This window comes from Miscanthus floridulus, chromosome 3, assembly GCF_019320115.1.
Source record: "Miscanthus floridulus cultivar M001 chromosome 3, ASM1932011v1, whole genome shotgun sequence".
Taxonomy (NCBI): Eukaryota; Viridiplantae; Streptophyta; class Magnoliopsida; order Poales; family Poaceae; genus Miscanthus; species Miscanthus floridulus.
In genome coordinates, this window is record NC_089582.1 from 137,388,272 (window position 1) to 137,403,821 (window position 15,550).

The 15,550-nt window shown below is 44.0% G+C and overlaps 1 protein-coding gene across 1 annotated transcript; it reads right to left on the bottom strand.

Annotated features, from left to right (window-relative positions):
• Positions 1–1,184: 1,184 nt before the first annotated feature.
• Positions 1,185–13,094, bottom strand: LOC136542568 (formin-like protein 5). The gene is given in 19 exon segments (XM_066535068.1): positions 1,185–1,666; positions 1,752–2,005; positions 2,085–2,227; positions 2,371–2,437; positions 2,529–2,597; positions 3,064–3,180; positions 3,273–3,344; positions 5,795–5,889; positions 6,523–6,604; positions 6,677–6,808; positions 7,003–7,044; positions 7,121–7,219; positions 7,302–7,373; positions 7,769–7,892; positions 8,017–8,555; positions 8,557–10,794; positions 10,919–11,137; positions 11,210–11,910; positions 12,583–13,094. Coding segments are annotated over 18 exon segments (4,974 nt in total). The 5' UTR covers positions 12,656–13,094; the 3' UTR covers positions 1,185–1,666; positions 1,752–1,915.
• Between the last annotated feature and the right edge of the window lie 2,456 nt (positions 13,095–15,550).

Consider the following 15,550-nt stretch of genomic DNA (forward strand, 5'->3'; position numbering starts at 1 on the left):
GTGAATACCCCTAGCAAACTGCAGACATGAGCAACATGATGATGAATTCAATGATGCTTTCGGGGGCCAGGGTCAGGGAGGAGGCAACTGCGGATTCACAAGCGAAGGAACAAGATAACGGACAATTTAAATAAGAGCAAAGAGGAACCTATAAATAAATAAAACTTGAACTACGGTTTTATTGAGGAATTTACCTCACCAAGAGAAAACTAAACGCTTCACAACGACAAATTGCACTCTCATGGAGTAGGTGTGGGACAAAAGGAAGGGACAAAAGATAACATTAAGCCAAGAAATTACGCATAGTTCCAACCCAATATAATAAATAAATGAACTTTAAAAAATATTTTCAAACAAAAAAGATCAAAACTAAAACAGAAAAACTAATTACCCATGCTATTTTACGGATCCATGGCTAGCTTCATATGTTATATTGTTTATTATTGTTGTTTATTATATATAAGATCCCCTTTGGCACGGTTGCAACTTCTTGTGCCTGCTTGCAAAATTGCAAAGAGGCCTGCCAAACGGACATTGAAAACGGTTCTTAAAAAGAGTTCGGAGCAGTTAGGTTTTCTTACAAAGAAGCCAATTGTTTTTTGTTTGTTTTATATTTTATTTTTTACAAAGAAGCCAGAGCAAGAAAATATGGTCTCTCCTGGCTCCTCATAAACTTCTGCCACTAGAACCATTTTTGCAAAACGTTTCCCAAATCGGCTTTAGCTCCACTAAAACAAAGCTGCTCCACAAGAGAAGTTGGAGCTAGGTCCCTCTTAAGAGGAGAGTTCCACCAAACTAGCTCTAACTATAAAATAAACATCCCATGAAATATAAAAGTACTTTTAAACATGAATTCAACAATACTAAATTCGTATAACATGGTTCACAATTTCTTAAGGTGTTTAAGTAATCGTTAGAAAACGAATAGTCTTGAATCTTCGGTTGTGTGTGCAAACTATTTTTAAGTTCTAAAAAACCTTCAGATAGTCATCACAGATAGTCTTCAGATTACTTGCATATGTACAACGCATAGCGCTTTTACTAAAGGGATGCAGTTTCTCGCACAAGAATTCTCATCCGGCAATAATGCCTAATTTTATCAAGGTTGAAGCTAATAACAATTGACAGCACATGTCACACGTACACAGGCGACACGTAGCCGAAGGCTATCTGACAACGGATCGTAAAGAAGACGCATTCACTGCATCATGATCATAGAAAGTGACGATACACTCGCTACAAAACTTACAGCTAAACTAAGGGCTGAGTTTACATCTCATATTTACTCCTGATACTCTTTGTCCCCTAATTATCTCCATACCCTTTTACCCTAATGCCTAATCTTCACAATTTTCCACCTAAGGACCAGGCTGTACTTTTTCGAAGCCATGGCTGTACTTGGCCACCGTTGTTAGAAAGAATGGAAAAGTACCGTGAAAAAACAAAAGAAAGAATGGAGTTAGCGTCAGCGTTAGCAACTCTTTACAGCAGTCAGAAGTTAGCGCCTTGTTCGCTTGGCTTATAAGTCTTACTTTTTCAGCCAACGAACAGTATTTTCTCTCACAACAAATCAGTCAACAGTACTTTCAGGCATGACTTATCAGCCAAACGAACTGGACATATGCGATCATGGATAAAAAAAGAAGTCGGCATTCTCCAGTGAGACCTATAATTAATAAGAAAATAGTTAGTAATTCGGAGAAAGCGATTTCGATGTATTGGTGACGAGAAGAGATGTCAGCACAAAATACCGCAGCGGGTGTCCTGCAAAGTTTCTTTGATGCGATCACGCTGCACCCGACGGATGCCAGCGTCCATCCACGAAACTTCCCATGCCCAGAAATGGATCTAACGGTCGTCCATTTGCCTCGCGAGCAGATCACAAGCACAGCACAATAGATGGCCATTCGGGATATCACCCAACGTCTCTTCCTCGTCTGCTTGCAGACCTTGTCCTCTCTAAGGTTTGTTTAGCTTGCCGGCTTGGATTTGATGGTTTAGAGTCCTGCGGACAGTATTTTAAAACCATAAATATAATGAGCTCACGAAGTTTACCAAAACTGAAAAAATATATGAGACAATACATTTTTGCTAGTTAATTGTGCGTTTTTGGACTTCTCTGCTTCTGCCTCTTTTGCAGCTTTTTTCTTCTCAAGCTCAGTTTGCTTCAGGTTCTCCTCATGTGCTTTTCGAAATGTTGTTACAAATGTTAAGAGGGTAGAGATTACTGCAGGAAAATAGTAACCACATGGTAAGGAGATGCAGCGATCAAATATTTACTTAAGGGCGTACCCAGTGCAGAGAGCTCCCGCTCAGCTAAATCCTACAGATAATAATTTAGATTGAGCTTGTTCAAACACATCTGCTTACCTTGTTCAAAGGGGCAACGAACAGGATCCTCACCAAAATACTTAATCAGCGCGTCAGCCTTTTTACCCTGGAACCAAGTTTAAAATTCAACCAACGAGAAATGAATGGCACATTGCATGTGTACTATGAGCCCAAAAAGAGAGAGAGAGAAAGCATACCACTTCAGAAAACAATGAAGATAACAACTGCACATCAGCTCCAGCATTGTCGGTGAACTCTTTCAGTTTCTACACAATGCAGATAATGTCAGTTTAGAAGCAATTGAAATACTGAGACACTCAATTATCCTGCAGTTTCCTAGGAACACAATGCGACTTTATAATGTCAGTTTCAGCATCTAAGATAGATTAAACTGCGTATACCTTTCTTTGGAACAAGCACAAAAAAAGAAAAGGTTATCTGCATGGACTAGTCACATGGATGAGAATGTATTTTAGCTTGTTTGTTGTGTTTTGAACTTGTTGGCTTGCCCAGTTAAAATTAGTGAAAGCCTATCTGAGGCTCTGAGCAGTCCATGCAGCAGAGGGAATTCTTCAAACAATTAGGTCAAAAAGGACACAATTTTCAAGAAAAAAGGCTTTCATTTGCGCAAATGCCATGTTGTGTTTTTCACTAAAACTTACTAGGACTTTGAACAGATATCAATGCTTCTACAAAACTAGGAATTGAAAATCGAGATTATTGTGTCCTGACCTCACGAAAAATTTCGGATACTGGACCATCCCTTTCTGAAGCATCATACTCAAGCTGAACCTTTTCCAGCCCTTTACTAACTGCTTGCATTTCCTCAGCCAACATTTTTAGTTGTATCTGTTCAACATAAACAGTTAGAAGAAAGTACACATTGCAAAGACCTGTTACATTTTACACGATCTAATAGTATATCAAGGGGAAAACCAAACCTTTGATGCAGCATCTAAGCTAACAAGATCCACATAGAAGTTTAAAAGCTGTGGAGATCTTGCAGCGAGTACCTGATACCAAGAAATTGTCAGTATATATGTGTGTGAAAAATAATGTGAAAATCACTTCATATTACAGTAAATCAGAGACAATCAAATTGTAAGCTATAGCAGTTCAAGAACATAGCAAGAACATCTATTAGATACTCAGGTAAAGTCAGTGTGTCAGACAGTACTTGTCAAAGCTATGCAAGTTCCAATGCTGTTAAACTATTGGATGAATTCATGAATCTAATTTGATTCTGGAGTGGTAGAAATTGTTATGCATTTTATATGTATCACAATAAGGGATCAAACAGCAGTGCTTATTGCCAAGTTGCAGTTCCAGTCCTAATTCTCATACCAAATGTCACTAGCTGTTTTGCAATTTACCAGCTTTTTTTCTTAAACATGCAGGAGAATGCACGTCATTATATCAAGAAGAAGGGCAAAAATCCAAGCGGACAAACACAAAGTGCAGAACACACAAAAACAAAAAGGAAAGGCACACACCCATGAACCACAGCAACACACTCCACAATACACAACAACACACACACCCTCACGAAGCGACTACCACACTATGTTGGTGAAGACGTCAAGGCCATAAGTTGCTAAGCCCTTTCACTCCAGCCATATACCAAAATTTGGATTCATCTTTAATGTACCATAAAATAGAATGGGAGCCTGTAGAAGTGCCCTCAAACACGCACCCATTCCTATGTTTTGAAATTTACCAACTATCAACCGTTTGGATTTGCATCTGTGACTCTAATTCTCAGTCTATCCCATCAAATCAATATGATCTGGTTTTACATCTCTGACTGTCCATCCAATGAGAAGGTTGGCATGCGATCAATACAGTATACCACTATAAGATAACAGCAGGAACAGGCCAATGGCGGGAACTGTATGATTTCTTGGGCGCGTGTACAACGGCCACTTGGGAGTTTGGGAATACACAACCCTAAAATGTTGGGTTGGGCCCTCCGAATCCGTTGACTTTGGTTGGAAAAAATGATGCCTCTCGGTCTTGGTCTAGGCTGCCAAATCCATGTCCCAAAGAATGCACAAGCTCTGTTCAATATTGCTCTCAAGACGATCATCGGCAATGGTATGTCAACCAAATTCTGGGCTGATAGGTGGCTGCAGGGCAAGACAGTTGCTGAATTGGTGCCCAACTTATTTCAATTGATCCCTAAAAGAACTGTGAAGAGGCGCACAATAGCTCAAGCGCTGAATAACAGCAGCTGGGTGGCTGATATAAAAGGTGCTCTTTCTGTCCAAGTGTTGACAGAATATCTACTCATTTGGGACCTGGTGGACGGGATGACCTTGCAACATGAGGTTGCTAATCAATATCGGTAGAAATTGACCACTTTGGGTTCCTATAGCAGCAAGTCGGCATATGCTGCTTTTTTTCAGGGGACCATCAAGTTTGCTCCCTGGAGAAAAAATTGGAAATGTTGGGTTCCTCTAAAATGCAAAAAAAAATTTGTGCTCTCAACAACAGGATGCTGGACTGCGGATCACCTCACCAAAAGAGGCCTCCCTCACCCGGCAACCTGCCTCTTCTGCGACCAGGCCGAAGAAAATAACCAACACATCCTCACCTCGTGTGTTTGCAAGGCAGGTCTGGAACCTTGATCTTCCAGAAATTAAAACTTTATGCAGTAAGGCTCCAGAATCTACTAGTCGCTTCTATGGCTGGTGGTGTCATACACTCATACTTTAAGAAGTGTTCTGAAGGACTTAATTCCCTAATCATCCTTGTTGCTTGGGAGCTCTAGAAGCACAAGAACGCTTGTGTTTTTGAGGGAGCTCGCCCAGACGTTCAGACCCTCTGGTGCTATGGCCCTCCAGGAGCTCCTCATAAGTTCTCTCCCCCCTGACCTTTAGGGTCTAGGTAGGTTGTGAAGGTCACACTCCTCTCCCTCGTTCAAAAGCTAGTAAGGCAGGGTGTGTGTTGGGTTTTTGTAGGGGGAGACCTCTTGACGCCTCCCCTGTTTTTTCGTACATTTTGTATGGTCTCTTTCTCATTCTTAATGAAATAACACACAGTTCTCTGTGTTGTTTGAGAAGAAAACAAAAGGCAGATATTGAGTGCTATTGTAAAATAGGCCGGCTCCAGCAGTGCACAAACACAGTATACGCACAACCCCATAGTCTCACGGTACTAATAAACAAAAAGGCTTTGTTTAAGATTAGAAAATTGTTTCCAACCCATCTTCTCATTAAGTTTTATCCACTCTGACAAGGATCCCACAGAAGTCAGGACACATGTTGCTTGCTGGCCCACTCACTCGCTAAACGTTCCCAAATTTCAATTTTGTGATCCTAATTGAACAAATAACAGAATGCAGAACATGGGTTCCATTTAGAGTCAAACAACTAACTGGGAACCGAATGACCATCATAACAACATGTACTATATAGTACATGGACATGTGAGTACTCAAGTTTCAACAGAAGGTGAATCATACCTTACAGAGGTAGTGCATTAATGTCATCTTATTATTTGTTGCCCGGGTATCTGTAAGTTTTAGAAGACTGTCCAACCGGAAGCCAACCGCAGCACCTGTAAGCAAAATATAGCCACGAAGCTGAGAACTAGCCTGATAACACAAATAGTATTTAATCATAGAAATTCAAAGGATTCTCTAACTAGCAGGTGTATTAAGCAGATTAAGTGTCCAACTGCATTTCATATGGCACTAAAAACAATTTGCTGGATCAACTACCTATCCCATATAGCACTCAGTGTTTGAGCCAAGTGTAGATAGTGGTCTCAAGATTCCTTGTAAGACTCAAGGAAGGTTTGAAAAAGTTAATAAGCATGCATTGAAATGTTGTTCAGTAATGAAATGCAATCTGATTACAGAACATCTGGCGATCTTTATGCAAAATACAGTTCATTGCATATTGAGTTTCGAATCTATTCACTTTCATGGTTGCATGCATAGAGACAAGAACATTGGTTAAAGACAATGGTGACAAGAATACAGGTTCAAACTGAAACATTGTACACCTATTGATCGAGTAGAAGATGGAGAATATGCACCGGCTATGTAACATAGCATTATGCCATGACATCCTAAGTTCAGAAGAGATAAGAGTTATAATTTTCAAACCACAGAACAGTCCTATTTGTTCCTCGCAAAAAAAAAGAACAGTCCTATTTGAGTCTGGCATAGAAGCAATTTATTGTTACCTCTAGCAGTTCCATGGTTCAGAGTATTCCCAAGGAGAAGGATTTTCTTCATTATTTCTTTCAACTTGAGAGAAGTTCGGATCTGATAAAAGAGAATTCTATTTAATACATAAAATGCAAAACCGGAGTTTACTATGACTGATTATTAGCATACCTCATTACAAGAAGAATCTATAATATTCAAGCTTTTTCTAAGATCAGCAACTTGTGAACCAAACTGGATCTTGAAGGAGAATACTCGCAATTTCGACTCCATTCTAGGCACTTTCATCAATTCTAAGAAAAACTGCACCAGGAGAACAATAATTTCTTGTAAACACATCTAACCATATAGTCATGTCTAACTAGTATAAAGATATGTATAACTTCAGTGCATCCAATGCTAAATGTGATCTACATACTAATATCATTATTTTTTTCCTACTGTAACGAGCATAGAAACCATATGCAGTTAGGTAGTTAACAAAATGTAGCCATTACCTGTTCACATTTCCCAAGATTTTGTTTGTCACCGGTGTAATTCTGACAAAAAAAAAGAAGGTAAATTTTAGAAAATGAGGTCACCATGCTAGTAAAGCAACAATCTCGTATTGTGCACCTTTAGAAGCTCCATTTCTTCTTTCGTAGGACAGAACTTTATGAGATTCTCCACTTGATCAACATCCAGGGTAGATTGATCTAGGGCGAGAGCTGCACTCTGGAGAAATCAATTATTGGCAACATGTCAGAAATTATAAAATAATGAGACACCTTATCTTGTGTACCGTCCTCATTCTTACCACCAAATCCGAGAGTGGCATCTTAACTTTTGTCAGCATGATCTCTGTGTTGTTTGCCCTCCTCAACTCAATCTATTCACATTTTAAGTGTTAGAATAAACAAGATCTCAAAGAAAAATGGTGAAAATATTAAATAATTGAAACTTTGCACCATAGTATTTATAATTTAGAAAGGAGAAAAACATTTTGGGTATAAGTAGAGTCACCAAAAAGGCAAAAACTCTGAATTAGAGATGTATTAGTAGTTCACCATGTTCAAATTATAAGGCATGTAATTTGATGTTAACTATAAATGCTTATTAACTTTGTCTACGGATCTAAATAACAACCAAAGCTTGAGTAGTCAGAATTCCAAATCCAACCAGAATATTTAGGACCAAAACAAAAAAAAAAGGTTGGCTCAGGAAATAATAGAGCACATTTAACATACTCATACTTCAAAAGAGTGACTTGATAACAATACTTACTAGGTGCACTTTTTCTGGTTTTGATCCAAGCGATTTTCTACGTTCAGATTTTGAGTTGTCGTCGGACTTTGGAACAGCTGCAGGAAAAAGGCTCTCAAGTTCTGATATATCGAACTCTGAAACACTGCAGGAAAAAAGTACACACTGTTAAGTATGTCGAAAGCAACAATAAACAAACATCAGTATCAGTTAATTGCACTGATCATAATGTTCTACACGACTATGCTCTGTATGATAAAGAAAAATACCTCTGCGAGTCATCATTGCGCTGCAATTCTTCCCACAGACTACCTTGAAGGGCCCTTGTCACTTTGACCCAGTGCAATGGCTTCAACGTTGACTTGCGTGAGGCAGCAGCCCCATAAGCCGATCCCACAGGGCGTACAGCCCCACGTCCTCTGCCTAAGGATGGATTACTTCCTGGTGGTGGCGGTACACCTGGTGCTCTAGGTGGAACTGGTGCACCTGGTGCACGTCCACCTGGTGGTGGAGGTGGAGGAGGGCCACCAAGACGCCCTCCAGGTGCAGGAGGTGGCAGAGGTCCTCTTCCACCACCTCCAGGCGGGGGTGGGGGAGGTGGAGCTCCTGGTCGCGCTCCTGGAGGAGGCGGTGGTAGTGGAGCTCCTGGTCGTGAACCTGGAGGAGGAGGAGGTGGTGGAGCTCCTGGCCGTGCACCTGGAGGAGGTGGAGGTGGAGGTGGAGCACTTGCACCTGAAGGGGGTGGAGGAGGTGGAGGTCCAGAGCGAGCACCTGGAGGGGGCGGAGGTGGTGGTGGACCTGCACGTGAAACAGGAGGTGGGGGTAGGGGGTGCTCCTCGGCCAGGGGGAGGAGGTGGGGGTGGGGGTGCGCCTCGGGCAGGGGGAGGAGGTGGGGGTGGGGGTGCTCCTCGGCTAGGGGGGGGAGGAGGTGGGGGTGGGGGTGTGCCTCGGCCAAGGGAAGGAGGTGGGGGTGGGGGTGCGCCTCGGCCAGGGGGAGGAGGTGGGGGTGGGGGTGAGGGTGCTCCTCGGCCAGGAGGAGGGGGCGGGGGAGGTGGTGCTGCTGAACGTGCCATAGGAGGAGGTGGTGGTGGTGGTGGCGGTGGCGGAGGAGCAGAACGTGACATTGGTGGTGGTGGTGGTGGCGGCGGTGGCAGAGGAGGAGCACTTGATCGTGTTATGGTGGATGGTGGTGGAGGTAGAGGTGGTGGCGGTGCAGCGATTGCATTGTTATTTAGCCTTGGAGGTGGAGGTATGGTAATGCCACTACCATTTATCCTTGGAGGAGGTGGTGGAGGTGGAGGTGGAGTATTTCCACCTACGCCTGACCTCGGGGGTGGAGGTGGGGGTGGGGGAGGAGGGGGAGGGGCAAAGGCCTGTTTCTGTGCTCCTGACAACCTAGGTGGAGAGGCATCTCGAGGTAAATTTGACAAACCTGTTGAAGCTAGCCCCCTGTGCATTGGCATAGAACTTGAAGAATAGTTGGTTGGAGGTGGAGGTGGAGGTGTAGGTGGAGGTGGAGGAGAAACCTGGCTTCTTGATGCACTTTGTGAACCTGATAACAAGGATTGTTGTGAAGGCGATGGAGCAGACGGTGCAGATTTTGCTTCTCGTGTCAAGTTGCTGCCATATGGTTGTTTCAGTGATAATAAAGGTGCATCATTCACAACACTGATTTCACCATCTGTAGACATGGATCGAATAGCCAGTGCAGCTGGTGAACTGTAGTATCTAGATGGAGGGTGAGATGGCCTATGCACAGAGGTAGCATCAGATTCATTCTTTGGTGAGATCCATCTACGTATTGTTTTTGGTTTGGCAAGCTTTGGTTGCTCTTCCGTCTTTACATTGCCTACCGCCATCTTCTTCAATATTGATGACACAGCTTTATCAGGGATTTGCCCTCGGTCATCACTTTCAAGCCTTGGACTCCTTGCCCTGGCTACTGTTCGACTTTGAGGAGGAGCTATACCAAAATCCTGTTTGTCACCAAGCCCCTCTTGCTTGGCTTTTATCTCAGTTGCTACTTTAGTGTCTGGCAAGACAACAATTCTGTCATGGACAGTGGTTTTCTTTGTAGGCATGGTTTCCTCAAGGCAAGATTCTAATCTACACCCATCCAATTTGCCATTGGCTGTATTGGAAGGTTTAGCGGTTTGAATCTTGCCATTGTTGTTGTCCAGTGAGTTCCTACTCTCAATAATTGGTTTGTCTATCTTCGCCGCAATGCTCTTTTCATTGACAACGTTTTTTACTTCCTGTATAGTATTACCATTGACAACTATAGTTTTCTCTTCATAGATCACTAGCTCATTGTCCATACTTATTGTCTTCTCAGTGATAACCTTGATATCACCGTTCTGCAACCCTTCATTTTTCGTAGTTCTCAAGTGGGTATCCCCATCTGTACATGTCAAACTTCTAGTAGAAGAGCCAAAAGCAGTGTAGTCCAAATCAGGGTACTCCGAGATTTTTGTTTGTTCATCAGCCTGGCATTGAATTTCATCACTGCCACTTGGATCAACTGTCGTGACTAAAGTTTGTGCAATTACACCTTTCGTGTCCTCCTGACAGGTAGATCCAAACTTGTGTCCCTCTAAATCAACAGATGTAGCAACCACCTGTATATCATGCACATCACTGTTCTCTTGGCGGCCATTAATGTTGTTTAGTTTAGCATTTTCAAGAACTTCACGGGGCTGCTGCAAACCTTCTTGGTTCTCAAAACTTGCGGTAGGTGCACTTGCCCCTTTCTCATTCATGCTACCTAAAATCTGGGAGACAACAATCTTCAAACCCTCATCTGATCGGTTCTTCTCTAGGCTGCTCCTTTCTTCAGTTGCCACCCCACCATCAAATTCTGCAATGCCATCTAATGATACTCCACCATCAGTTGACTGAGTTTCTGGGTCTTTTCTTGCATCATGCCAATCCTCCTCTGCTTCATAAAACTCCTCTCCTACTGAAGCAACATCGGTCTCATCTCCATCATCAGCTACCTCCTCAACGGTAGCAGCAGGCTTGAATGAATCAGGGTCCGAAAAGTGTACCTGGTTCAAAAATTGGGCTATATTTAAGATTTTTTTTTTGAGAAAAAGCTATATTTAAGATTTCATGGTGCATAGATAAAGAGAAAGAAAATAAAAGGCATATAGGAAGAGATGAGTTTAGTACCTCAGCTCGGAAGTCCCTTGGGAACTGATTATTCACATTCCAAGCAACATCAATATCATCACGATTCAGTCCAAGGATGTTTGATTGAACGAATGCAGTGTTGAACATGACCCGGAACATTGTTTCCTTGTGCTCCATATTAACGCCAATATGGATGAATTCAAGTACCACATCTCCATGAACACGGCAGAATGCACTTAATTTTATAGGGACTTCTGCCTGAATCGCAACCATAAGTCAGTAGATTTTGGATTTGGATATGAACATAAAAGTAATTTAGGAGATAGTCACCTGTCCATAACGCTGAAGATGCTTCTTTGTTTTTGGCATCTCATAAAGGACCTTTGCACTCTTGTTACCAGGACTTGAGTCTTGCCCATGTACACGCAAATATGGACTACAACCACCATCTGCGTCAAACCGTGGAACAACATGGAGAACTACTGAATCCAAGATGAGGGGTCTGCTAATAGGAGGCCATTCTGAACCACCTCCTTGTCTTGTTATATAGTGCAAATATCTCAAATGTGAAGGCTGAGGATTCAAGGGAAAGAACTGCTGTATAAAGTCCCTTCGAGCCTGCTTGTAGACCATATCTAAAGTCTTCTGCTCACCAGTGTATGTTTTGCGATACAAAAGCAGTCCAGCCAACATGAATGCAAGCACTGGCCAGCCCCCTCTCTCACAATGCATCAAAAGCATGTTATGCTGCCCTTCCACTGATAGCCAATTTTCACATGATTTCAAGAAATGGTGGATCATCTCAAGCTGAAGCAACGGACATCCTTCATACTGTTGTGGGTAGTCCATTACTGTCATGTCATACTCAGATAATATATCTGAAATCCGGCTTCTTTTGTCCCCAGACCAAAAATGGGATACCATAAATGATGCATCCGGAAAAAATTCCTGTAACTGCGCAACAATGCCACTCAAGTAATCCCGGTACTCATCCTCACCAATGGAATCAGTCGAGAAGCAGCAGTCAAACACTGAAAAGGCATCCGTAGACATTTGCACAATCAGATACATATCGAGATATATATATAAAAAAAAACAGATACATATCATTGCATTAGTCACCTAGTATTAACCAAATCAAAAGGTATATAAGCACATCAGGCTAGTACACCACATTTCAACAATTGCACCTCATTGCAAATTTCCACACAATTCAAGTATTTGGTTCATTTTATTTCAATGGATAAGTGCACCATTATAGTTAACATGATTCAACAATTGAATTTGTGGCAGGGTAGGGGTGGAGATGAACATGCCAATTTAAGACAAATGCAGTTAAATCCGAAGCTTCCTAAAGAGCAATCCAGAAACACCATCAAATTCAAAGGAGTAAAGCGATTAAAGCCAAATGCAGCTAAATCTAAGACTGCTTCCACGGCTCCAAACCCACAAACACGCCAAACGGATGCCCCAGAATCCAATTCAAAATTTATTAAATCTAGCTGCTTATTGTCAACACTCCTGCTTCCAACAGCGCCGAATTCCAGCTCAATTAAACTTATAAATTAAAAAAAAAACACTTCACGAAAAGTCCAAACCCCCAAAACCAAACAGGAGCCAAAAATCCTCCGCGGAACATGAAGCATCCCCGCGAATCTCACACCCGCACGAACCAGCTCGACGGAGAGTGGCGAGCATTATACCGTAGACGCGCTCGGAGATCTCGAGCAGCCGATCCGGGGTCTTTTTGAGGAAGAACTTGCGGAAGAGCGCCATCCTCCCCTTCCTCCTTCCTCGTCCCCGTCCCCCTCCTCCGCCTCCGCTACCGCCGCCTCTCCGCCGGCGCCCGCCGAGCTGCTGTGTCTCCTCAGGCGGCCACCGATCGGCTCCGACCGGGGCGCCAAAGGCATGAGGGGGACGTGCCCGCTGCCAACGGCGAGCTCCGGGGCGGCGCCGCCGGGGATCTCGGGATCCGCAGCTCCGCCTAGGGCTCCGCGGCGGAGCGCCGAGCGCAGCAGCAGCGAGGAGCCGGTGGAGGGGATGGATGGATGGGTGGGCGTGGGAGCCCGGGAGGCGGTCGAGGTCGAGGCACCGTGGGATTGGGACGCCTCTTCCTCTACTTACTGCTGCTGCCTTCTCCTCGCTTAGCTTGAACTCTTCCCCTCTCTTCTTTTCTTTTCTTTTTCCCTTTTCCTGCTGCTTCTGGCTATCGTTTCCCGAATTTTTACCGCTACGACTTGTAGTCGTTTTTTGTATTTTTCGCTTGCTGTTTTTTTTTTTTTTTGAGGGCGCTTGTTGGTTTTACTTGCCCGCTGGGGGGAACGTTTTGGTGCTGCCTTGACAGCGGTGAAGGCTTCTCGACGCTGGTTTCCTAGCTCGTCTTCCACTGTCTCCCGGGACCCACGTCATGCTGAACCCACATGTCCGTGACGTCGTCTACGTCGGGTGTCAATGGGATGGCGTGTGAGGAGAGCGGAGTGTCATGCCTCGGCGGCTGTTTCGGTACGGGCGTCTCCGGATTTCCCTTTCCGGGAGACGGGAACGGGATCTCACCTGGGAGGCCCCTATGTTCGCGGTAAGTTTGGTTAAATCAGTTTTAATCACCCTAGTTGCTGTTTTGGGGAGGGTCACCGGTCACGTGCTGGCGGTCAATTTGTTTTCCGTTTGCACTGCTGCTCTCGGGAATTTAAGCGCAGTGGCATGTCTGTCCACGGCTGTCATGAGCTCGGAGATTTTTTTTTTTTGTTGTTGGCATGCATGTCAACGGTTACATTTTCAGGGAGGGAAAAGTCCGGCGGGGATAGAGCTGTCTCTGCATTATGCATTGGTTAATTCAGTTCTTATTTCTTAATGATGCATTCATTATAGGGAGTACCATTTGCGTAACACAAGCTAGTACTGTAGTACCATCTTCTGAGATGGGATGGAGAAGGCACAATAGTCTTCTCAATATATCCTGGGCTGTTTTGAAATTTTCCGTCGCCAGCTGTATTATTCTAGTGGAAGTAAACTGATTGTAGGAGCTTAACATTTTAACCAGGGTGCCATGGTACTGTGGACTGAATTTTCACGATTGCGTCGTTTTGCAAAGCATTATGCGTGATTTAAAAACACGACCACTGTGGACCAGAACCAGATTCAATTGAATCTCTCTCTTCCCAAAAAAAAAAGAATCTCTCTCCAGCGATGCGTTTGCAGCCCCACCCTGGTTTCTTGATGTGCAATGCAATCCCGGGCTAGTGCTGCTTCCATTCCATTGCACAGAGATGCAACTGCAAAGCACAACTTGTGGAGTTAATAAAGCACGAGAATAAAATAATTGAACGTCAACAGAACTTTCACCAAACGTCCTGGACCAGCCTCCAGGCTCCAGCAGTCCAGCCACGCAGAGATGAAAGATCTGCTCTCCAAACAAACAGGTGAGAAATGAGATGAGATCAGCTACACAACACAGGGAAGCCAACACGTGCAAGGCAACGGGAAAGCGAGCGGAGCGCACGCCGGCCTGGCCGGACGTGGGAAAAGCGGGAAAAAGCGCGCGATTTTGATTGGTTTTACCACGCTGCTGTGCCTGTGCCGTTTGCTGTCCTGTGGTGGTGAACGGACAGGCAGGGGCAGCCCGATGGGAACCTGTTTTGGACGGGACTCGTGAGTCGTGAGGGACCGAAGGAGGCAGGCGGCGACGGCTACCTTGGACGGGAGCCGGATGGCGAGACAGCACCCGATGCAAACGTCCTCCTGGCGCCTTTGGCGGCGTCCGGAACGGTCACGTCATGGACTCATGGTAGATACGAATACAGTACTAGTTTTCGTCGGTTCTGGGGTGTGCTTGGTTGCACACCAGTACGCCACCGATTGTCACCGTCACACCCAAGGCTAGGAGGAATGTAACGTCCGCAGGAGATTGCATGGAGGAAGCCAGGCAAGCAGGCACGTCTGTGGCAAGCTTCACCGTGCGGCGCCGCGGCAGCCCCGCCGACCGGTATGATGTCGCGCGCCCCCACACTGTGCTCGCGCTCTCAAATCCCAATCCCTGTGTGCATGGGAGCGTCTGCACGGATACCCCATCCCGTCACATCGCACGCGTCTCGTAAAAGCGGCACGCTCGTCATCGAGCGCTGAATCCAGAGTGCCCCTCGCGCGTGGTGTTTAAATGCAGTGTGTCACGTCGGGATGTTAATAATAATAAAATAAATTATAGATGCCCACCACACTTCACGGCATGAATTTATTAAATCTAATTAATCCGTTATTAACATCACATTATCAAACTGTAGACTAATTAGGCTTAGAAATTCATATCATAAATTAATTATAATCTATGTAATTAGTTATTTTTTAGTCTATATTTAATATTCTATGTATGTGTCCAAATATCTGATGGGATATGAACTAAACTTTAAGGAAGAAACTAAACAAGGCCTTAATCAGCTGCCAATTGATCACCGAAGAAATTATTGTATGCGCTTGACATAAACTTTTACAACACTCCACCTGTTAAATGTCTTTTTCTTGGTTAAACGATCATCTTGATGTTTTCAAGTTATTAGTGGGAAAAACAAGCATGTGCAATTACCAGCACAAGCAGTCATTGCATGGGTATACTCGGAATGTAATGGAGGCCAGGACATTTTTAAATTCCGCTATTTTGGAAACGGATCATCGGGAAAC